The sequence below is a fragment of the Polypterus senegalus genome, chromosome 11 (genome assembly GCF_016835505.1).
Source record: "Polypterus senegalus isolate Bchr_013 chromosome 11, ASM1683550v1, whole genome shotgun sequence".
Taxonomy (NCBI): domain Eukaryota; kingdom Metazoa; phylum Chordata; class Cladistia; order Polypteriformes; family Polypteridae; genus Polypterus; species Polypterus senegalus.
Genome location: NC_053164.1, coordinates 33,244,093 through 33,267,603, shown reverse-complemented (window position 1 = coordinate 33,267,603; position 23,511 = coordinate 33,244,093). Strand labels below are relative to the sequence as shown.

The 23,511-nt window shown below is 39.9% G+C and overlaps 1 protein-coding gene across 7 annotated transcripts in view; it reads left to right on the top strand.

Annotated features, from left to right (window-relative positions):
- LOC120538818 (PH and SEC7 domain-containing protein 2) overlaps positions 1 to 10,122 on the top strand; it is a 114,900-nt gene extending 104,778 nt beyond the window's left edge. For all 7 annotated transcript variants that reach the window (XM_039768307.1, XM_039768306.1, XM_039768308.1 and 4 more), the window contains 5 exons: positions 4,472 to 4,542; positions 4,622 to 4,767; positions 4,849 to 4,993; positions 5,336 to 5,479; positions 7,226 to 10,122. In XM_039768307.1, coding sequence (XP_039624241.1) covers positions 4,472 to 4,542; positions 4,622 to 4,767; positions 4,849 to 4,993; positions 5,336 to 5,479; positions 7,226 to 7,477 — 758 coding nt within the window. In that variant the 3' untranslated portion in view covers positions 7,478 to 10,122. The remainder of the gene's footprint in view (positions 1 to 4,471; positions 4,543 to 4,621; positions 4,768 to 4,848; positions 4,994 to 5,335; positions 5,480 to 7,225) is intronic.
- The last annotated feature ends 13,389 nt before the right edge of the window (positions 10,123 to 23,511 follow it).

The following is a 23,511-nucleotide window of genomic DNA, read 5'->3' as shown; positions in this document are numbered from 1 at the left end:
GAACAACATGTGTGGCCCCAGGGAATAAAAATTAAAAAATAGACAAGCTGTACATGTATTGTCACACAGCACATCCAGTCATGAGTAGTAAAGAAATATGTTAAAAAGTAGTGACTGTCCAAAATAGAAATGCCCCTTTAATATTGGATGCCTGCCTAAATATAAAAAGATTAAAATAAAAATTGAGCTTAGTTATGTAGCTCAACAGTGCCCCCTTGAGCATTATTAGGTAAAAAAAACTGCAACTGTGCAGACCAAAATCACACACACTTCAGTATGTGAAAGGAACAAAAAGGTAGCAAAGCTTCAACTGTACAACCCAGCGTGGTCCCTTTAATAACAGAAAATGGGAACTCATTTCGAAATGGCTGCCCGAAGCTTTACTACAATGAGAAAAAGAGAAAAGCTTTTGAAAAGCAGCAACTGTACGTTCCTCAAACGTGACAGGAAGAGAAAAACACCTACTAAAAAGTAAATGTGTAACTACTTAATAAGAAAAGAGTAAAAATTAGAAAGTGTGCAGCCAGTAAAGTCTAAGAAAAGAGTTATGGTGAACTGAATTGAATTGAGATGCTAGGAATTTGTGTTGGTGTCACGGTCATAGCCATTACAGCCATTAATATGGCGCACAAAAAACACAAACAATGCATAAAACTATAGGGCATTAGAATTGCATGCTTACTTTAGGCTAAACAAACGTGTTTGGAGATTGAAGACACACAGGTGAATCAAAACCACGGACTGACCAGAGTGCAAGCAACAGGAAAGAAAGTGATGGTTCCTGCAATGAGTGACTACTAAAGTTTTCGCAACGGTAATAACTGAGTGAGGTTTTTATCCAGATAAGTGTGGTCTTCAGTTATGTTGGCTGTTCACTTCTGATGTGCAAATATTTATACTGTAAGTCCCGAGATGAGCCCAATTCCTGCTGCCCAAACAGCACACTTCAGTTTATGCTTCTGATGACCAAGGAGATGCTCAAACCAAACCAAACTCTGTCGGCAGACCTTCACCATGATGCCAGAAATCCACTGTCAGTTTGTAAGTGGTGACGGAAATAATCTTTCATTGTTTGCAGCAGGGCGGCATGGTGGTGCAGTGGTAGTGCTGCTGCCTCGCAGTTAGGAGACTTGGGTTCGCTTCCCAGGTCCTCCCTGCATGGAGTTTCTTGTTCTCCTCATGTCTGCATGGATTTCCTCCCAAAGACATGCAGGTTAGGTGGATTGGCAATTCTAACTTGACCCTAGTGTGTGCTTGGTGTTTGTGTGTGTCCCGCGGTGGGTTGGTTCCTGCCTTGTGCCCTGTTTTGGCTGGGATTGGCTCCAGCGTGACCCTGTGTTCGGATTCAGCAGGTTAGAAAATGGATGGATGGATGTTTGCAGTAATCAGGCTACATCCACTAGAGAAGTCTAGAGGTGATGCATATTCCTGACTGCTTCAAATAATTAATTTACATGAATGTGCTACATTTCTCTTTTATTTTTTATTGTGTTAAATTGAAGACAAACAAACTAACTCACTCCGCCAAAAAACCTTTGATTTTAAATTAATGTTGTAGCATGAAAATATTAAATGCTTAATTAATGGAGAGAGAGAGAGAGAGGTGGTTACGCTGATACAGCACATTGCTGCACCCACCACATGACAAACCACGTCAGGATCCCAGATTAGGACCCAAGTGCAGCCATGCAACGAATGACACCTCAGCACCACACTAGTTCAGATGGAGTGGAACCAGTGAGTTTTTTTATGGTGGCTGGAGTGCTAATTCTGCCACCAACACCCAGGTTTTTCCCTGGGCTGGATGCAGATTAAAGTCATGCCCAGGACGGAGTGAAGTGCAAAGTATTTCTGTTTATGTAATGAGGCTATTTTGTGTATTACAGTATGAAGTCAAACTGTATTTTTACTAATTTTATAGATGTCAGAATTTTGTGAGGAAGCAAAAAAAACATACGATCAAAGTGGAGCTTATGATATTATTTATCTGGACTTTCAGAAAGCTTTTGATAAGGTGCCACATGAGAGGTTGGGCATCAAATTAAAAGAAGTGGGAGTTCAGGGTGATGTTTTTAGATAGGCACAGAATTGGCTCAGACACAGGAAGCAGAGGGTGATGGTGTGAGGAACCTCATCAGAACTGGCCGATGTCAAGAGTGGTGTCCAGTAGGGGTCAGTGCTAGGGCCACTGCTATTTGTAATGTATATACAGTATAAATGATTTAGATAGGAATAAAAGTAACAAGCTGATTAAGTTTGCAGATGATACCAAGATAGGTGGATTAGCAGATAATTTGGAATCCGTTATATCAATACAGAAGGACTTGGATAGCATACAGGCTTGGGCAGAGTTTTGGCAGATGAAATTTAATGTCAGTAAATGTAAAGTATTATACATAGGAAGTAAAAATATTAGGTTTGAATACACAATGGGCGGTTGGAAAATCGAGAGTACACCTTATGAGAAGATTTAGGGGTCATAGTGGACCCTAAGCTATCGACTTCCTGACAGCGTTCAGAAGCCATTAAGAAGGCTAACAGAATGTCAGGTTTTATAGCGCCTTGATGTGTGGAGTACAAGTCACAGGAGGTTCTGCTCAACCTTTCATAATGCACTGGTGAGGCCTCATCTTGAGTACTGTGTGCAGTTTTAGTCTTCAGGCTACAAAAAGGACATAGCAGCGCTAGAAAAGGTACAGAGAAGAGCGACTAGGCTGATTCCAGGACTACAGGGGTTGAATTATGAGGAAAGGTTAAAAGAGCTGAGCACAAACTTTAGGAAGTTTTTCTTTACACAAAGAATGATAGACACTTGGAATAAGCTACCAAATAGTGTGGTAGACAGTAAGATGTTAGGGACTTTCAAAACTTGATGTTTTCTTCGAAGAAATAAGTGGATAGGACTGGCAAGTTTTGTTGGGCTGAATGGATTGATCTCGTCGAGAGTGTTCTAATGTTCTAATTAAATTTGTGTTTTGAGTATCATTTGACACGCTGTAGTTGCTTGCTTTCTGACTGTTAAAGAGCTGATGGAGCTGCTTCAATGACTTCCTTTATAAAAACGAATCAACACTGACTGGCAGAGCCTCATGCTGCAGACAGTGAGGGACTTTGTTGATAACTCAAACTCAAGTAGTGCATGCTGCAAATCCACCGTGGTAGGCACAGCAAGGGACATCCTTTAGTCATGTGGCATGCTATGGACACTGAGGGGACTTCTCCAGTCCAAAAAGTCTAATAATGCTGAAAGCACACTATAGACAGTGAGGGGCGTCCTTTTGGTAAGTCAAGGAGTGACTATAGACACCAAGTGGGAATCGCAGGATTCTCAAACTCTAATAAACACTGAAAGCACGCTATAGATGCTGTGGAGCACCATTTTGGTAAGTCTAGGGGTACACAGTACAGACACGACGGGGTGTAACCCTCTAGTCTTTAAAGTCCTTGAAGTCTAGTACCACTGGATGCATGCTATAAATCCTGAGGACTGATGTTTATGTAACTTACACCACACATTCTGGGCCTTACCTTTCATATGGGCTTCAGCCGGCACTGCTGATTAGGTTAGGTTAAACTTTTAATGGCAGAGTACTGAACTGTGGGTGTTCAACACTACCCATAAGCCATCACGAACACATCGTTTTGCATCGCCTTCTGTCTACTGCGGTTAACACATCATTTTTAAATTGCCTTTGCTTTTTGATTTATTCTCATATTAATTTACTGCCATTTTCTACTGTCTTTCTATTTATGTGCACCATTTTTTAATTATTCACATTTTTTCACAATGCTTGTGTGACACTGGTGCAATCATATATTTAAAAAAAATTGAAGCCAACTCAGCTTTACCCATATTTCAGCTCTCCAAGCGCTTTGCCAGTACAGACATATAGTGTATTTTCACGGTGTATTTTCTTCACTTGCCAATTGGAAGACATATTTACGGTTGAAGACTGAATCAGAAATTCTTGTTGTGTGCTTTAATTCCGTGTACATAAACCGAACTGCCACACTTCCTATGAAGAGTTTACTTTGTAGCAAATTAGACAAAGGCAACCCTTAAAAATACTAGTGAGTGACAATACATCTAATGTCAAAAAAGTCAATAAAACAAAAGAATCGACGGTGTAGGTTAGGAGTACAGACACTTTGTGAGTGACTGGTGGGCAAGTGGGAACATGCAGAACAGCAGCGCCATCTTGTGACATGTAACTCTTGAGCGGAAAATTCTGCCTTGAGCAGTCACTGTCTCCATTTTAAGTCAGTTTTGACAGCCGTGTTTCCACAAAGCAAATTCTTCGATGGACTGGACAGATTGTTCTCAGGACAAACTCCTGTTCCCTACAGCCTTGAACTGGATTAAGCAGGTTTGCCAATAAGTGCATGTATGAAAGGTGTCCTCAAAGTAATATTATTTTATGATTCTACTGTTAGTACTAACATGGTGTTTGTCTTTGTTTCACTTTGTCAGCACCCTGGGGCAAGAGAAGCTGGAAGGTTTTTTATGCAGTTCTAAAAGGAATGGTGCTTTATTTGCAAAAGGTAAAAAGTAAAAATGTGATGCGCAACCTAGTGGTAAGGCTGTATATTCTAGCCCAACATTTCCTCTTTTGCTCCTCAGAATGAATGTAAGCCCAACTGGCAAAACTCTGAGGAGGTGATCAGTGTGCACCATGCCTTGGCTGAGCAAGCAGTGGACTACACCAAGAGACCCAACGTGTTTCGCCTGCAGACCGCTGACTGGAGAGTCTTCCTTTTCAAAGCATCGTGAGTGACATAAAGATGGTATATGGGAATGAGGCTTGTGATGAGTGAAGTGTGGAAAGTCATTTGTCTTCTGCTTCTCAGGAACACTGAACAGATGAACTCGTGGATCTGTCGGATTAATCTGGTGGCTGCTCTCTTTTCATCGCCTCCATTCCCAGCGGCTGTTGGGTCGCAGAAGAAATTTGTGAGGCCCATTCTCCCAGCGGCCCAGTCCAAAAACACACAGGTGTGCAAACTGTTAATGAACCCTTATGACCAAGAAGATCTTCTTTCAGTTCATAAGAACATCAGAAACTTGATAAATGAGAGGAGTCCATTCAGTCCATTTGTTGCTCATATGTTTAGCTAATAGCTGTGCTGTCCCGATATGTCATCCAGATACTTCATAATGTTTGTCAAGGTTTCTACTTCAACATTATGTTTTATTTGTCTATTCCTGTTCCCACAACTCTTATCTTCTTCTTAACTTCTATAAATCAATGCTTTTATATAGCATACACCATGACTGATATTGCAAGGTGGTGTAGAAAACAGTTATAAGGTTACTCTTATTCTGTCCTCTTTTCAGGAAGAGCAACTGACTGCTCATTCATCCTGGCTAGAGATTTTCACCGATGACCTTGAAGACCACCAGCAGAATCCACCTGAAGGGAAGAAAGGTCGCACACGTGACTTGGATCACAGAGTTAAAGAAGAGTACCTGCAATACGAGGTGAGTGCCTAGACAGCCATAATGAAATGAAGATGAGAGAAGCCTTAAATAGTAAAGAGGGTTTAATGTCAAAGGGCAATCCTAAGATGCTCTCTCCTTCTCCAACAGGCTGAAAATTACAAAGGTTTTTGACACAGAGTCCCTTAGGTACTTTGTGCAATGTTTGACTTCTTTTTATACATTATGTTTTGGTCCTGCCCTGCGGTGGGCTGGCGCCCTGCCCGGGGTTTGTTTCCTGCCTTGCGCCCTGTGTTAGCTGGTATTGGCTCCAGCAGACCCCCGTGACCCTGTACTTGGGATATAGCGGGTTGGATAATGGATGGATGGATGGAATGGATGTTTTGGTCCTAAGTTGGATTCTAGGTTGAGGCTTCTGTCTGGAATTGGCAGAGTCTCTTCAATTTTTCCCATGTTTCATTTAATGGTTCATTTTGTCTTCCATAATCAGTTTCAAATTGGACTCCTTATTTATGGGTAACCACAAGGTCAAATACAATCTTGCCCCATTGAAAATTATATCATGGCTGCTCTTGCTTCTTTGTGCTGGTGTCACAGTCCTATAAATGCTTTACATCATCTGAACAGTAGATTGGATTTGGTGAATAACATGAATGTTCATTACAAAATGGCTAGGGTAAGCTGCTCTGTTTGAGGAGGCTCAGATCGAATTGGCACAATATAATGTCGGGGATGTTTTACTAGTCAATAGAAACTGGTGGACTGTTCAAAGCTGTGGTCTGCTGGGGAAGTAACACCAGTGTTGGGGTTGCCAGACTTCTGAATAAACTGATTGGGAAGGCCAGCTATATTATGGGGACTCTTTGATACAATAGCAGTTAAGAGGATGATGGCAACATTACAGGCCATAACAATTAATGCTTCCCATCAAGACCTTGGCATATTGTCTTAGAGTATCTTTAGCCACCAGCTTCCACTATGGTGCAGCAAGAGGTGCTGTTGGGCCAATGTTTTTCCTACGACTGTAACACTGCATCATGGCTCTTCCTATCATGCCCATCTTCCATTTGCCAGTTATAACAGACACATTGAAAAAAGGCCATTATACACTAAATGTCCACTGGATATATTATGTGTACCTCAAGGTCTTGCACTTGTGTAGTTGTTTTTATTTTTCATGATTTTCCACTAGGTCTGGTTTCACTTATGTTCAATGTTGCTAGTCCAAGATCAGTAAATACTATCTATCTATCTATCTATCTATCTATCTATCTATCTATCTATCTATCTAGCCATCCAGCCAAGACCAAACCCACCCATCCAATTTCCACCCACCCAACCCAATCCTTACAACCCATCCTCCGACCCACCCATCCTAAATAAAGAAAGCACACTTCTTATTGTTTCCCTTTTTTCATACAGATAACCAAAGTGGCTGATCACTTTATCTATTGCAGACATGTCTATTCTAAGAATAAGGAAAGTATAAGGTCAATATAAAGACCTGAGGAAGTCTCCCTATATTTATAACCAGATGCAACATCACATTTAAAACAATCACAGTCTTTACTAACTCACAAGGCAGTGAGATTTTAGTGTTAATAAGGTCAGAACATCTGGCTTCATCCTGTCTAAAAATGTTGTTTTAAAGAATCATTGCACTAGTGCTAATGCCACTGCATTGTCTCAGTGATGATGTGAGTATACCCCTCTTGAACATTACACTTAAATATTGAGCTTTAGCCTTTGTAACCACCTTATGTGCATTTGTCTTCATCTTTCTTTCAGAAATGCCGATATGAAGTCTATGTGAAGCTGCTACAGGCTAAGAAGAAGATGCTTACTGAAGACCTGGATCATTTTGACACCTTGGTGTGTGATGCGGTTGAAACTGAAGATGTCTCACTTCAGAAATCTCATTCCAGCCCATCACTCAACCTGGAGTCAGCTGCCCCAATAGTCAAAGTTAAAAGAAATATTTCTGAAAGACGTACCTACAGGAAAATAATTGTGCCACGTCGAAACAGGGACCTGCTTTGATGAAGATTCATGGCAGTAGTGTGCTCACTGTTTTTCCACAGCAAACAATTGTTCCCACATATAAACAGAAGTGTCCAGTAAGTCTTCCATTTGCACTTGACACCATACCAAAACTTGCCAGCTGTGATGGATTTCTCTTTTTTATAAGTCTTCTAGGCATAGCTTAAGTTCACTTATGGCGTATCTAGAGATAGAAGATCAATGATCATACAAAGAAACAAGAAATGCAGTGAAAGTTTTAAAAATTTCACTCCCCAAATTTAAATGATTAAAGAAATCGCTTTCAGACAATCTCCTTTGGCCAAACTGACTTTCAAAAAGAGTGTTCTGTCAACCACTAACACCCACCATAACCTTCTTTCACAATACCATCCATTCTAGTCAGAGTTAGGAGAGAAATGGGGCATAAAACAGCAACCAGCTCTGGACAAATGGCCAGTGACCACAGGTCTGTGCCACTGTCTGACACTTTACAAGCATCAATAAACAGCCTCTTTTTATTTGGTGTAGTTCCCTGATTCTGTGACAATGCATGGTTTGAACCAAGCAACCATCCATTTACCAGACAAACTAACCTTATTTTATAAAAAGCCTTTCAATAGTGAACACCAGCCCCAGGTACTTTTCAAGAATAGCACTAGAGTTCAATGATTGTCATTTATAATCTGAGGTTGAGCACAGGCTCATAAATTGACTTGTTCAGGGTCACACAGTGAACCAAGGGTAGATACTGAACTGGCAGTCTTCTGCTTTATAAATCAATCCTTGAGTTGCTACACCACATAGCCTAGACAGCGAAAGAGGTCCATTTTCTTTAGTGCCTTTCTATAGTCAACAACATCCCAAAGTATTGAACAAATACAGACCCTAAATAGTTCTGTTGTTTTTATATACATTTTACAACATACATATATATAACACACAATTTAAAGATCACAGTTTGTAGGTTGCATGACTCACACAAGGTCGAACAACTCTGAAAATACAGAGAGTGAACTGATGAATTTCATTATTTATTTATTCTTTTAATACAATTCCAATGTCTTAGCCACTAGGTCATCCTCCCTAGGTAGCTAAGTACCCTTTCTATGTAGTGCCTTCCAATAACGATCACTCTACCACAAGTCTTTTAATATTTTTAATTTTTTTTTACAGCTGTAGGAAAAATATTTGTATGTATTTTCTACCATTGGAGCATGGCTCAGCTTCACACACACATTCACCTTCACTAAAATAAGGTAAATAACATGGTTAAGGCATAAAGCTTGCCTGTTAAAATCCTACATTTAAAATGGGCAGATCCCCTTATGGAGTTCACCCTTGGCGTAACACTTCAACGTCATTAACCTGCACTGAAAACATGGCCACATAACCAGGTTTCTCACCAAGAAATGTACATTTGTTAACGTGGTTTCTCAGAGACCATCATCCTCAATAGTAAGGGTTTATATTGCATTTTTGAAATTGGGTTTCTGTAAATAACCAAGTTATTCAAGTGTATACAAACACACTCACGGGGAGACAGAGACCTGGCAGCCTTACAGTCTGTACTGCACATCTTAACCACTAGGGGTGGGCGGCCAGACTGCCCGCCCCATTTGGAGTTGCCTAACTAGCTACTTGTTCTCACTAATACAGTGGTAGAATCTCTGCGCTGTGAATGTGGGTACTATCTGGCTTGTCTCTCTTGTGAAGAAAGCATTTTAAGTCAATTACTTGGAAAGAAATGCCTGGAAAACCATATCACCACCAAATAAATACCCATCAGCCAGTCATTTAGATGAGCAATTAAAAGTTGTGCCTTCTCTATTGGCTCTTACCTTTTCAGCACAGCAAGGGCCCAGTAGGTTCACAGCAGTGGAGGCCTGGTGCTAATGGGCTGTTGCACTCTGCCTTTAACAAAATGGTCATGCATTGTATGCTTTGGCTAGTCATTTTCACGTGTTCATGATGATGTTCAGCGTTCTTCTATCGGTAAAAACAGCTGAAAGACATTTCAAACATAAAAATTCTGGGAACGATTCCTCCTGAAAAACATTTTGTTCAACTGAGCTACTCTCTTCACCCTTTATGTATATGAAGGGGATTGCTTTGGAGAAACCTTCAGCTTCAGAACTGTTGAATGGTGAACATTTTCTTTCTTGTTACTTCTGAATATTCATCATTGCTGGTTGAGGATGTTACGGTCACTTTATTTGTGGGTTCATCATCGTGTTCATGTTTGGACGACAAACAGCCAACTGTTCAGCCCAGCGTAACCTCTAAAGCCTTAATCATGTAATGTTTCTAAAAATATTATCAAGATAATATAAATTGGAAGTTGGCTGTGACAGCATAAACAAATACAATATGTGCAGTGGCATTGGAAATATACATCGACAGAAGGCTATGTGAAGACAGAGGCAGCCATAAGTGAACATACAGGCTCCATGAATCCAGACGTGAATGCACTTTGCTTTATCTCAGGGATTTCTAACTTTGTGCAGGGGTCCAAAGTCAGGATTTGGACATTTTATTTTTACTTTGACACAAGTAGTTATATCTGTAATGTAACTCTTGACTCTTTTTTAAATGAAGGATTCCATGGCTACTGTGACTGGCATTGCTTATTTAAAATTAAACTTGAATGAATGCAGAAACCCAGACAGACCTGTCTCCTTTCTTATAGCTGTAAAGATGTAGTTTGTTTATGGATTTAACAGGACTGTGCTTGTAAGTTTTTCTTAAACCCAGCATACCTGAAGTTTTTTTTTATTATTATTTTCTTGCCTCCACTCACTGGAAAACATTTCTTTTTTTTTTGGCACTGTATGAGATAGACCTCTGTAATGGCCTTCATATTAGGAATTCTGTGGAGAGTCGACACTACGCCATTAGTACACTTCTTTTCTTCATCCACCTGAATAATGGGAAGTGCTGCTTAGATTGAACAAGCTGAAATTGAACAAATCACAAGGACTAGATAACTTTCATCTTCTAATATTTAAAGAGTGAGGGCATTCATAAACACTTGATCTATATTTTTCAAAAGTCACTGCACATTGGGGAAATTCCTAAGGACTGGAAAATGTCACATGGTTGTGCAGTGGTAGCACTGCTGCCTCACAGTTAGGAGACCCAGGTTTGCTTCCCGGGTCCTCCCTGTGTGGAGTTTGCATGTTCTCCCCGTGTCTGCATGGGTTTCCTGCGGGTACTCTGGTTTCCTCCCACAGTCCAAAGACATGCAGGTTAGGTGGATTGGTGATTCTAAATTATCCCTAGTGTGTGCTTGGTGTGGGTATGTGTGTCCTGTGGTAGGTTGGTGCCCTGCCTTGTGCAATGTGTTGGCTGGGATTGGCTCCAGCAGACCCCTGTGATCCTGTGTTTGGATTCAACGGGGTGGAAAATGGATGGATGGAAAATGTCAATTATTATCCCATTATATAAAACCAGTAGCGGTGCACTGCACATGAATACACTTTACAGTACTCTGTTGACCCTTGACCTTCATTGACCATATATGTGTACAGTGATTTAAAATATGAAGAGGAAGGGGAAGTGATGGCAAAGGTGGAAGGGATGAGAACACCGCCTGTACGCATGCGCCACACCACTACCCTGCTGTTTGCTGCCGAGAGTTGACTCTACAATAAAATAAAAATAAGAGTAATAATTCCAAAGCCGGGCGGCACGGTGTCGCAGTGGTAGTGCTGCTGCCTCGCAGTTAGGAGACCCAGGTTCGCTTCCCGGGTCCTCCCTGCGTGGAGTTTGCATGTTTTCCCCGTGTCTGCGTGGGTTTTCTCCGGGCACTCCAGTTTCTTCCCACAGTCCAAAGACATGAAGGTTAGGTGGATTGGCAATTCTAAATTGGCCCTAGTGTATGCTTGGTGTGTGGGTGTGTTTGTGTGTGTCCTGCGGTGGGTTGGCACCCTGCCCAGGATTGGTTCCTGCCTTGTGCCCTGTGTTGGCTGTGATTGGCTCCAGCAGACCCCCGTGACCCTGTGTTCGGATTCAGCGGGTTGGAAAATGGATGGATGGAATTCCAAAGCCTGCAGTGGGCTGGCGCCCTGCCCGGGGTTTGTTTCCTGCCTTGCACCCTGTGTTGGCTGGGATTGGCTGCAGCAGACCCCCGTGACCCTGTAGTTAGGATATAGCGGGTTGGATAATGGATGGATGGATAATTCCAAAACTCTTCACTTTTAATATAAAGCTGTAATGCAGAGTTTCAGCGTAGTATATGTGTACCAAATTTCAGTAGTCATTTGATTTTTGACCTTGACCTTCCTGGGTTGACCTTGGAGTTCAGTCATCACCCCGAAAGCAGATAGTAGAGGTCATGTAGTATATGTGTACCACATTTCAGGTCAATAGATCAAACGGCTTGCAAGCTACAGGTGATTTAAACTCCCTGACAGACAAATGGACAGCCATGGTAGCGTATTATATAAGAAGATGGAGGATATGGTTGATCCAAGTAGCTGTAGGCCAGTAAGCGTGTCGTGCATCACAGGTAAATTAATGAAAGGAATTATTGAGGAAAAGATTGAGCAGCTCATGTCTAGAGCAGGAGTGTTTTGCCGAACAGTCAACATGGGTTCAGACGAAGGAGGTCGTGTTTTACTAACATGCAGGATTTTCATGAGGAAGCAATAGAAGCGCATGATCAGAGAGGTGCATATGTATTTTAACATTTGCAGTCACTTAAAAGATGCACATTTGGAGATTAGAGGGATTTCAGTTCATGGTCTGTTTTATGCTATTCAGCTAAATTATATAGAAGCAGACATTTTAAGCAGAGAGCAGGACTGAGTGCAGCACATCAAAGCTATCTTCCTTATATCATGCATTAGGGTTTATCTTCACTTCTCCTTTCCTCAGGTTTTATCTTTATACAATTTTGGAATGTCCTTCAACATACTTAACCAATCAGTCAGTCAGTCATTGTCCAACCTGCTATATCCTAACACAGGGTCACGGGGGTCTGCTGGAGCCAATCCCAGCCAGCACAGGGCATAAGGCGGGACCAAACCCCAGGCAGGGCGCAGTTAACCAATCAGGTATGTTTTTTTTTTTGCTTGAATACAATTTATACAATGTGAGGTTATGAGGTATACCAGTGGTGAAAACGTATCAAAAACTAAATTTTTAAAATGCTATGGAGCCAGCAGTTTAGTTCTATTGATATCAGAACTACATGGTAGGTTTAAAGAGCTTGTGTTCAGCACTTGGTTCTTCTGCTTTATGACATATTAGAAACTTCACTTGAACCTTCGTGCTGAAAAATTCAAAAGGGTAACAATGGAGTGCAGCAAAATACCCAATTGTGGAGGGGACATGCGCATTTATGCTGCACAACAGGGAAGCACTGGATTGTGCACCTAAGAGGCTGGAGTGAAATTTGTTATTTGCTTCACCGTTGTTTCATCAAAACTTTAGTACCAATCCAACACTTAGTGTTCACTACAGCAGCCTATTAAATAATTAACCCAGTACACATTTATTATGTTCCTATTTTCAAATCTCGGTGATATTTTGAAATCTCACTGTTGCATCCATGATCATAAGACAAAGGATCCCCTGCCATAATGTTATGATTTATGCTCATTTGAAATTACATACTCATCCATTGGAGTTCTTTTTATGACATATTAAATGTTCAAATATTTTCATGGGGTTATAGAACCTAATTCTGGCATCAACTTTTTTTTTCATGTCTTTTTGCGACACCATCTTTGGATTTCTGGGCATTGCCATTTTGGGCAGCAGTTGTGCAAGGAGTTGACGTTTCACCGATATGAGATAAAAGGTCGGCAAAGTGCACTTCCCAGTCATCTCAATTTGTGGATATTTCAAAAGAAATCTTTACATGTTGCTTTTCATGTTACTATTTAGCAAATTAGGCCCTTTTTTGGGGGGGTTTCAACTTTAATTCCTGTTTTATCGTTTTGGTTTGACAGTATTTTTGATGCTTCTTCTCCTGGTCATTTTTATTAGTTTAATCTGCTTCCCTTTTTCAAAGCAAACTCATATCACATACTCTTTTGTAACTGTGAATTTACCAGCTAACTATAATGAGATCATGAGTTAATTTATCTTTTGCTACTCAATTAACATCAAATTAGATTCCTTTACAGGGGGTTTTCTTCCTAGGAATCTCTCTAAACAGAATTATGTTTCAGCTTTTTGTTCGAATCTTGTATTTTTATTTTTGATCTATTTTCACTGCCATTTTATTTTTGGTTCAGGAGCTGCTATTTTGTGTACCTGTTGTCTGGGATGCCATTTTTGATTACAAGGAACATGGTAATTCATGACAGGTTGAACAGTCGCCTTTTCTATGCTTCTGCATTTATTGATAAATCCAATTTCTGTGTGCATCTTTGCTATTGAAAAAAGTGCCTTTGGTTCGTCCAGTAACAGAATTGTTTCCTGAACTCTTTTTATGTCAATTTCTGCCATATCTTTGTTGTCTGTGCTTACGATCTATCTTTTTTTTTTGTTATTTCCCTCACTTTGACTAAGTCTTACCTTCTGATCGGCCTCACATATCCTGCCTCTACTAAAAACAGGATGCCAACAGAGTATCAGCTGCCTCCAAAAAGGCCATCCTCTCATGCCTTAGCAACTCAGGGGCTTTTTGTACATGGCACAAACGGCCAAAATGTTCACTGACAACAGTATTGTAAAAGAAAAGGCATTGACTGCAACATAAGCCCATGAACTTCTGCCTTGGTTTTATCAGACCGTTGGACATTTTCCCACATGAGTTTGGGAGACTTAATATGTCATCTTCTAAAATGTATCTGTGCTTAGATACTCTTTTTGTGAGTGATGGATTCCAGCTTGCCAACCTACTTCACGGCTTAAACTTGTATAGAATATATGAAATGGTTTTATACATGTTTTGCTATATTTTATGTTTTTCATCATGTTGATTCTGTTTTTGAGGTTTATTTACAATTTCAAATTATTTTGCCAAAGTTTAATTTTGGTTGGCCTGGTGGCGCAGTGCTGCCTCGCAGTTAGGAGATCTGGGTTCACTTCCTGGGTCCTCCCTGTGTGAAGTTTGCACAGTGTCTGTGTGGGTTTCCTCTGGGCGCTCTGGTTTCCTCCCACAGTCCAAAGACATGCAGGTTAGGTGGATTGGTGATTCTGAATTGGCCGCTTGGTGTGTTTGTGTGTGTCCTGTGGTGGGTTGGCACCCTGCCTGGGATTGGTTCCTGCCCTGTGTTGGCTGGGATTGGCTCCAGCAGACCCCTGTGACCCTGTGTTTGGATTCAGCGGGTTGGAAACTGGATGGAAGTTTAATTTCAACAGCTACCATTTTTCCATGGCCAACAAGATGGTCTAGAATTTTCAAAGGGTGCTCCTGGCCCCTGGAGTGTTTCCAGGGATTGTCTCAGAAAATATCTTCTGGAATGGATTTTAATGGCCACTCCTGCCACACGCTGAGTATGAAGTTGGAAAAGCAAAGCTTAACTAGCAAGAGTTTAAAGACAAACACACACACATCACTTTTGGTCCTTGTCTGGTGTGCTGGAATCTCACTCTCTAGGTTTTGTGAAACGCAACAAAATATATCTAGTGAAAAGTGAAACAACCGCTTTTTCTTTTGCATACAGATTTGAAGAAATTTACATGTGCTGTTGTAATCTCCCCTTGGGATTAATGAAGTATCTATCTCTCTATCTATCTATCTATCTATCTATCTATCTGTCTATCTATCTATCTGTCTGTCTATCTATCTATCTATCTATTATATAGTCCCTTTCCTATCTATCTATTATATAGTCCCTTTCCTATCTATCTATCTATCTATCTATCTATCTATCTATCTATCTATCTATCTATCTATCTATCTATCTATCTAATCTTAATTCTCACTAAAGAGTGCTTTTAGGTGTTTTTAAAGTTTTTGGGGATGGAAAGAAAGGAGCATTGATCTTTATGGGTTTGGCAACATTACACACCCCCTTTGGACCCATAAACTTCTCAGAAAATGGTCCAGATTAAAATAAATAAATGAAAAGCATATTTTGGAAATTTAGCTTGGCTAAACTTAATGCAGGATGAGACCAACACACTCACTCTTAGACAAAAAGGCAATAAAGTTGTTAACCAAATCAGATGAGAAGAAAATACTGGGCCTGTGGTCTTATAAGAGGTTTAGATTGCAATGTTTATCCTCAGGTTTTTAAAATTGTTATTTAAATTGTAATAAAATTATCTAAAAGATTTGAAGCTAATTGTTCATGGATGGACATACCAGAATCTTCTGCCCTGCTTGTAGTGCTGGTCAGTAGCCAGATGGTCTCCCCAGCGTCTGTCACACTGCTGTGTTTTCTGTAGCACAAAGCATAATATCCAGCATTACCCTGTTGACCAGGTGTCACCTTACCCAGTGTGTAGAGCAGAGGTGTGCCCATAATATTCAGAGATGAGAAGCCTGACTGGAGGATTTTCTTATCGGTGTAAACCTGCTGGATCCCTGGAGGCACAGATCCATTCCAGAAGAAGAGGTTGTGGCTTCAGCTGGACAGGGCTGGTAAGTGTGCCCCATGAACCTCCATCATCAATAATGTGTTCTGGTGGAAGAAGACAAGCAGAGGTCAAGACCTTTGCCTCAAGCTTGCCAGTGCCAATGATCAGGCAGGATGTGTGTCTGCTCTTTTCTAAGGTACTGCATATTTGAGACAGGCCTCCTAAATAACTACTCATACTTGAAATGTTAAGTAAAATCTATTTTTGGATAAGAAGGTTCTTTCCATAATGGACTGGATGGCTTTCACTCTCTTTTAGTACTCATTATTAATTGTACAGATTCTTGAGGATAACTCACTGAGATGTTGAAATGTCTGTCATTCGGCTAGATCTTGTTTAGCCTAAAAAATGTTAGACCAATAATCTTTTAGCAGTCTTCTCTTCATACCATCTCTCTTGATCAGGGGCAGATCTACTATGAAACTAATGAAGGTTAAACTTTTGCGCCCCAGAAGTAACTTTAGTCCACATTGCTTCAAATATTTGGATGTCTTCTATATGAAAATTGGCTCTTAAAAAGTAATAATACTATTAATATACTGTAATTCCATACAATATAATAGTAAATATAAAAATTTAAGGGTTTCCCATAAATGGAAATACATCTAAGTTAAGGATATTTCAGTCTACATATATTCAAAATATATGGAGATGAAGGGGTTCCCATTACAGTTCAAGCTTTGGAGCCCCAAAAATGTACTTCCACCACTGCTCTTGGCAGGGGATGTCAAAAGATTGCTTGGGCAGGGGCACTGCCAGGATGACATGGGCACAGTGTAGTCCTGTAGTAGGTCTCCATTAAAGCAAGAGGCACAGTAGCAAAAGCAAAAACAAAGATCTTGCACATGTCATTATTCAAACACATGGGCAACAGTAGGGTAGAAGGATACTGTCTTGATACAGGATGTCTCAAAACGTCAATAAAAGGCCTGGATATCAACCCAGATGAGAAAGTGATGCAGCTTGAGTGAGACATGTAACGTACTCATCAGAAGAAAAGTGACACAGAAGGTATCGTGGGTGGATGGATGGCAGGAGCATAGTCAGGAATTTGTTTCTAGTGGTGATATATGAACCATAATTCTGTCCATGAGCAAACACTTTCATAAAATGCATGGGGGGAGAGGGTCAAATCCTAAACCCCCAAGCCCTGATAGATAGATAGATAGATAGATAGATAGATAGATAGATAGATAGATAGATAGATAGATAGATAGATAGATAGCATATTTATTTACCACAAGGAGTAAATAGCTCATCAGAGACGGACTCAACACTAGCAATATTACTTGAAGTAGTAGTAATTGTTGATATTTTCAATCGTGGTTAAAAAAAATTTAAGCTAAGATCTGAATTTAAAAAAATCACTGCATGCTGCGAATTCAGTTCTTTCTTTCTGTAAAACCCACGGCATTTTTGTCAACAAGTTCTTTTATTTCACTGAATATTACGGCTGCAGTTTTATTTCGATCCCTGTGGTGGCGCATATTTTTCACTAACATCTTTCATCTACGATATGCTGGGTTGGTATGTTTAATATGGACAGTTCCGCTGTGAAGTTTGCCAGCGTCTGTGAGGGTCTTTGGGGGTTGCTTCTTAAGTCGCAAAGACTTGTGGGTTAAGCTGGTTGACTGATTCCGAGCAGCTTCTCTCCACACCTCGTAAGCGCTCTCAGCCACCAACCTGCGCGAGTGTTAATTGTATTCGTATGCTCATTCGATATACAGTATAATGAATTCATGTTTGTCTGTTTTCGGTATTGTACACCTGGCAGGTAGACATGCGAGTAAGGAATTAACTGTACTGTATAAACGGGGCAAGAAACCTGAACTACAAGCTACATCGACTTATAAATAAATGCACCCGATTCTACCTTGCCCACCAAACCTGACAAAAACAGGGTGTGCTCTTCGTGACCTGTAAAATTGGATCAAGTAAACGAAATGGATGTCGCATATGAGTAAATAATAAGATATGTTATTTGGTTAAAGAAATGTAGTCTATAAATCACTGTAATGAAAAGGGAATATTGTTACATTAGTACAAAATATTATGGTACTTACAAATAGAGAGATAGTATGTGGACGTACAGTTAAACTTGAACTTATAGCTTTAAAGTTCTGCATTACAGGCAATTCCAACAGATTTCCATATCGATAGTATATAAATTAATCATAGCTTTTTTCATCTGATTGTACCTTTAAAATGCCACGGCAGATATGAAGCAGGTGCGCCTTTAATTTTAAAATTTGCATGAAATAAACAGGCGATGGGTATTCTTTCTTTCTTTCTTTCTTTCTTTCTTTCTTTCTTTCTTTCTTTCTTTCTGTAGGTGATTAGCGCATTTATACAGGAATTTCAGTGAATCTTAATCTTAATCTATCTATCTATTAATATAGTGCCTTTCATATCTATCTATCTATCTATCTATCTATCTATTAATATAGTGCCTTTCATATCTATCTATCTATCTATCTATTAATATAGTGCCTTTCATATCTATCTATCTATCTATCTATCTATCTATCTATCTATTTATCTATCTATCTATATATCTGTCTGTCTGTCTGTCTGTCTGCCTTCTTAAATTAAAGGTGCCAAAGCAGTACATTGTGATGGCAGGTGAACCGTTTTTGGCTCCTAGTAGAATCCACTGAGAATCCAGAGAGAACCTTTTATTTTATTGGTTCCATTACAAGAACCGTAAATATGGAGAGATGACAACACATTTGTGAAATACCTGTTTTTTAAGGACTTCTGCTGCTTATCAGGCTAAGCTCATGTTGTCTTAAATCTGTCAGTATCCCACTATAGCCTGCTATACATTAAGGATGTCCATTTTGTCCGTATAATACCATTTCAAAAGCTTAAAGAGCTAACTTCATATGCAAAGAACCATGAAGTTTTTATTTGACATGCAATGGATTTACAAGCAACCACAAAACCCAAATGTCATTTTAGAACTATTATTTTTTGGAATGTATCAATATAGGTAACAGTCTTTATTTATTACTTATTTGTTTATTTATAATATATTGTCTTTCATATCTACATCTGTCTTAGCTTCTGTATCGCCTTTCATATCTATTTCTCTCTCTCTACTTTGCTCTTACTGTGTTATTTATAGTAAACCAAAACGAGTGTGGTGTTCTTTTGGAAGATCTGGTGTTCTTTTTACATAGCAATCTCCAGAGATGTTTTCGACTGGTATTTGCGTGGTGGTTTACTGGTAAAAAGCAGACAAGTATAGAAAACGTCCATGTCTATGAGAGGTGGCTTGAGTCAGCTTGGAGCCGAGCGTCTCTCTCTGCAGGCGTTTCTCGAGTCTCCTTTTCTCTGCTCATTGTCTTTCATTTTACTTAACTATTTAGAAAAAAAAATTGTAATTTCTAAATACATTACATTTTGTTTAATTAAAGAATTATATTATAGTACCTCGAGGAAGAAGTAAACAAATCTTGGAAAATACGATGTCGGTCATTTAGGATAACAAAATACAACGACCATGATAAAAATCCATAAACAGCACAAAATAATATAAATTCAAGCTAATTTTTCTGGAGTTTAAATACTGGCAAAAGGAATCCCTGACACCCTACTAAGATGTTTGCGCATTTTTTCCAGTGCAGCCTCTGCCCAAATGTATCGTGATGACAGCTGCGCTAGAAATCGAGCAATTTAAAAATCATAATCTCTCAAAAGACAAGCGGAAGCAATGAAAATGCAAAGACGGTATTTTTTGTAAATTAAGTGGCCATTTATATTATTTCGGCTTTATTCTCAGAGCCTGTCGTGCCTCCTGAAGGGTGATCTGTCATGCCGGGGACGGCAGCTCCTTCTAGCCCGGCGGGTCCAGGTGGACCGAGGCGCCGAGCCGCCGAGCGGAACCTCGTTATAGCGGATACTAATGAGCCTGCGAGCGGGGGAAATAATTGCAAATAAAAATACACGATGCGGAAAATAAAAGGGAGATTAAACAGATGTGCGTGTTTTCAGGATCATTGACTTTGTCCTCTTTTTCCCGTGTTTTTAATTGCCGCCTTTTAAAAGATGCAACGCTCTTCTTTACCTTAGTGGTTTTCGATATCGAAAGATTTTATTTAGACATCTAATATAAAGCCTGGCATCGCATTACTGATATGTGTTATAAGTGGCTGGTTAAATATTTTAAATACTAATTAGTTATACTAATAAAATATTTTTTTACATGACAGCCTCGTTTGGGTCTGACCTCAGCATAGCAAACCTTCCGATGTGTGGCGCCCACAAGGAGTCTCCACGGGTGCTCATTTGGCACCCGGTGCTGCTGGGCTCGCCTGCTATGATGATTTTTTTTTCTCTTGTACACTCTTAAAGATAAAGGCTCCAGAGCGATGCCAATGGAGAACCTTTTTTTTTGGTTCCCGTAGGACCCATCCACACAAAGGTTCATGAAAGAACCTTTCATTGGATCCATAACAACCTCAATAAATAATCATAAACGGGCGATTGCAGATTTGTAAAATATCAGTGGGTTCCTGATTTTAAAGGACTCCAGCTGCATAAATAACACATGACAAGTTTAGGTTTTCTTGATCTGTTTATCCTGCTAGATCGCCTACTATAAAGATTTGTGTTTTGTCCGTATATTGAAGTCCAAAGAACACATTTAATATGTGAAGAACCATTCCCAAAACAAAATAGTTCCACGACGACCCACACTTTACCGACCCAGTAAAGTGCCACATTAGAACCAGCAATAGTATCAGAGATTGTGGTGCTACACTGTGTACAACGTAAGGGTTCTGTAACTCGCAGGTGACCATTAGCCTCTTCACATTTGTATCGTACAACATATAGCAACGTATTGGTTATTACCAGAATTTTACAGTTGGATAAAATGTAAAGTTAAAGGCGCTATACAAAATACAGTTTTATTAAAACCGTTAGATGTCGCCAGGTCCTCTTTTCTAATCACTTTTCAATAGACGATATGATTAAATGACTTCAGACGTGCTGAGTATATAAGCTGGTATGCAATTCCAGAGAATAAAACTGCCTCTGTTTAGAAAGACGTAAACACAACACCGACATGTGGAGTCCGCTCAGTTAATGTGCCCAATGAAGGTAAAATCGTATCTATTTCGTGCACAAGATACACGTTTTTACAAATGCTCTTGAAAGAATCTACTACTAAATTAACGTGGAGACTAAAAAGGATCCAATAATATCAGTTGAGCTGCCAGCACAGACACAGCTCAAAAAGCCTTCGGTGGCAGCGCACTGTGACAGTCACGCGCTGATCTCGAAAATTACCTTATAGCGACCAAAACAGAAACTGGGCAGGAGCCGCGGGTGGAATATTTAAAAACACCTTTTTAACGACAATAACATGCACGAGAATTAAATTTGCTCTTAAAAATAAACAGAAGTAAATGCTGGTGAGAAACATGGAAGTTCACCATCAGGGGGGATTCCTTATCGATGATACGTCGACATTCAGGTGCTCTTGAAAGACGAGCAGCTGCTCCCGGCTCAGTACAAAGTTAACTTGCTGTCCGTGCAGCCGCCTTCATGTACCGCGCCGAAGTTGGTCTTTTGGAAAGTTATTGGGTATTAGTTGATAGCCTGGAGTCGAAACATGAGCAACATGACGCCGCGGTCCTTATTATTATTATTATTATTATTATTATTATTATTATTATTATTATTAAATTCGCCTATCAATTTTCTAGGCTGAATGGTCTCAAGAAGGAGGTGCGCCAGTTATCCGCACTGCAGTATCGGCACAAGTTGCAGGAAGGGGAGTTAGGGGGTAGCCATTGGTGGGGTTCAAGGTCTTATGGTCGTTGCTGTATTTTTCGCTGTATTTCTCGGCCATTTGAGTGCTGGATGGTTTACCAAGAATTACTGAAGCGCGTGCGATCGCTATAACCGAGTTTCTGGGCTCTCTTCTCGTTTATTATTTACCTAACATGATGTACATTCGAATTGAAATCAGGTCGGGCACAAACTATTATTAGCATTGCATTATAAGGATTTTCGATATTTAAACATTTTATTTAGACAACTTTATAAACCCTGGTATTGCTGATATGTTTTATAAGTGCCTAGTAAAATATTTAAATACTGATTAGTTATACAAATAAAATATTGCTTTAAATGATAGTATCGTTTGGGTCTGACTTTGCAAATGAACTAAGATGCCCTCAAAGCCCTCGAGTTTATTTGCTTATTCATTTAATTATCTTTAAAATAATAATATATCATGGTCCTCTTCAAATATAATGTCAATCAATGAGACCATGCGCCTAGTATTTTGTGTAGAAAATATTTTTCCAATTTTTGTAGTGATGGCCACTTATTATTATAGAAAGCAAGAAGCTGTGGTGCGTCATGGCTCCAGAGACTCCACTTTGATCTCTGCCTTGCCCACCATTCCTGGTGTGTTTTCATGCTATGCTTTTTTGTTTTCTTTGGTTTTCTCAAGGTGCTCCAATTTCCTTCAACATTTAAAAAAGCAGCGTGTTAGGTTAATTGATTACTCCATACTGGTTGTGGGGCTTCCCAATCAAATTGACTTATTGATTATTATTTTTATTATTGTTATTATTATTGTTATCATCATCATCATCGTTCTTTTAATTGCACACTCATAAAATTAAGGTGCCAAAGTGGTTCTTCTTATTTATGCCTTAGTGTTCCCAAAAGACATTTAAAATGACATTTAGTTCAGTAAATAACCATGAAATGATCCAATACAATGAAACAATACAATTTATTTTTGTATAGACCAACGTCACACAAGGAGTGCCACAATGGGTTTTAACAGGCCCTGCCTTCTGTCAGCCCCCCAGCCATGACACTCTAAGAAGACAAGGCAAAACTCCCCAAAAAAACCCTTGCAGGGGAAAAAATGAAAGAAACCTTGGGAAAGACAATTCAGAGAAAGACTCCTTTGCAGGTTGGGCGTGCAGTAGGAGTCACAAATGGAGTAAATATAATAAACAGAATGAACACAGTATACATTAGTATAATAGTAACATTACAAGTACAGAGCAAAATGCAAGAGTAGATGATATCACATAAGAGGATTCAGATTTGTTCAGAGTCCTGGAGACCTCGGACATGAAGCTGCCTCCCCTCTACTGGCCATTCCATAGCTGAGACAGTGCTGGGCCAGCAAATCTGATGAAAGAACCCTTTTATCCAACACTTCCAGTGCTCCTCCATCAGAGGTGACTTTTCCATTGGCAGGCAAACAAATTGGCAGTAGGGAAGTGGCACAAAGTGCCACATTTGAGTACTGAGAAGAGAAGCAGAATAGATGAGGGTTAGTAGCAAATTATAACTATCATATTACTTATGTCTGCGGTGGGTTGGCACCCTGCCCAGGATTGGTTACTGCCTTGTGCCCTGTGTTGGCTGGGATTGGCTCCAGCAGACCCCCGTGACCCTATTCGGATTCAGCGGGTTGGAAAATGGATGGATGGATGGATATTACTTATGTTTTAGTGCTAATGACTAACAGTTGA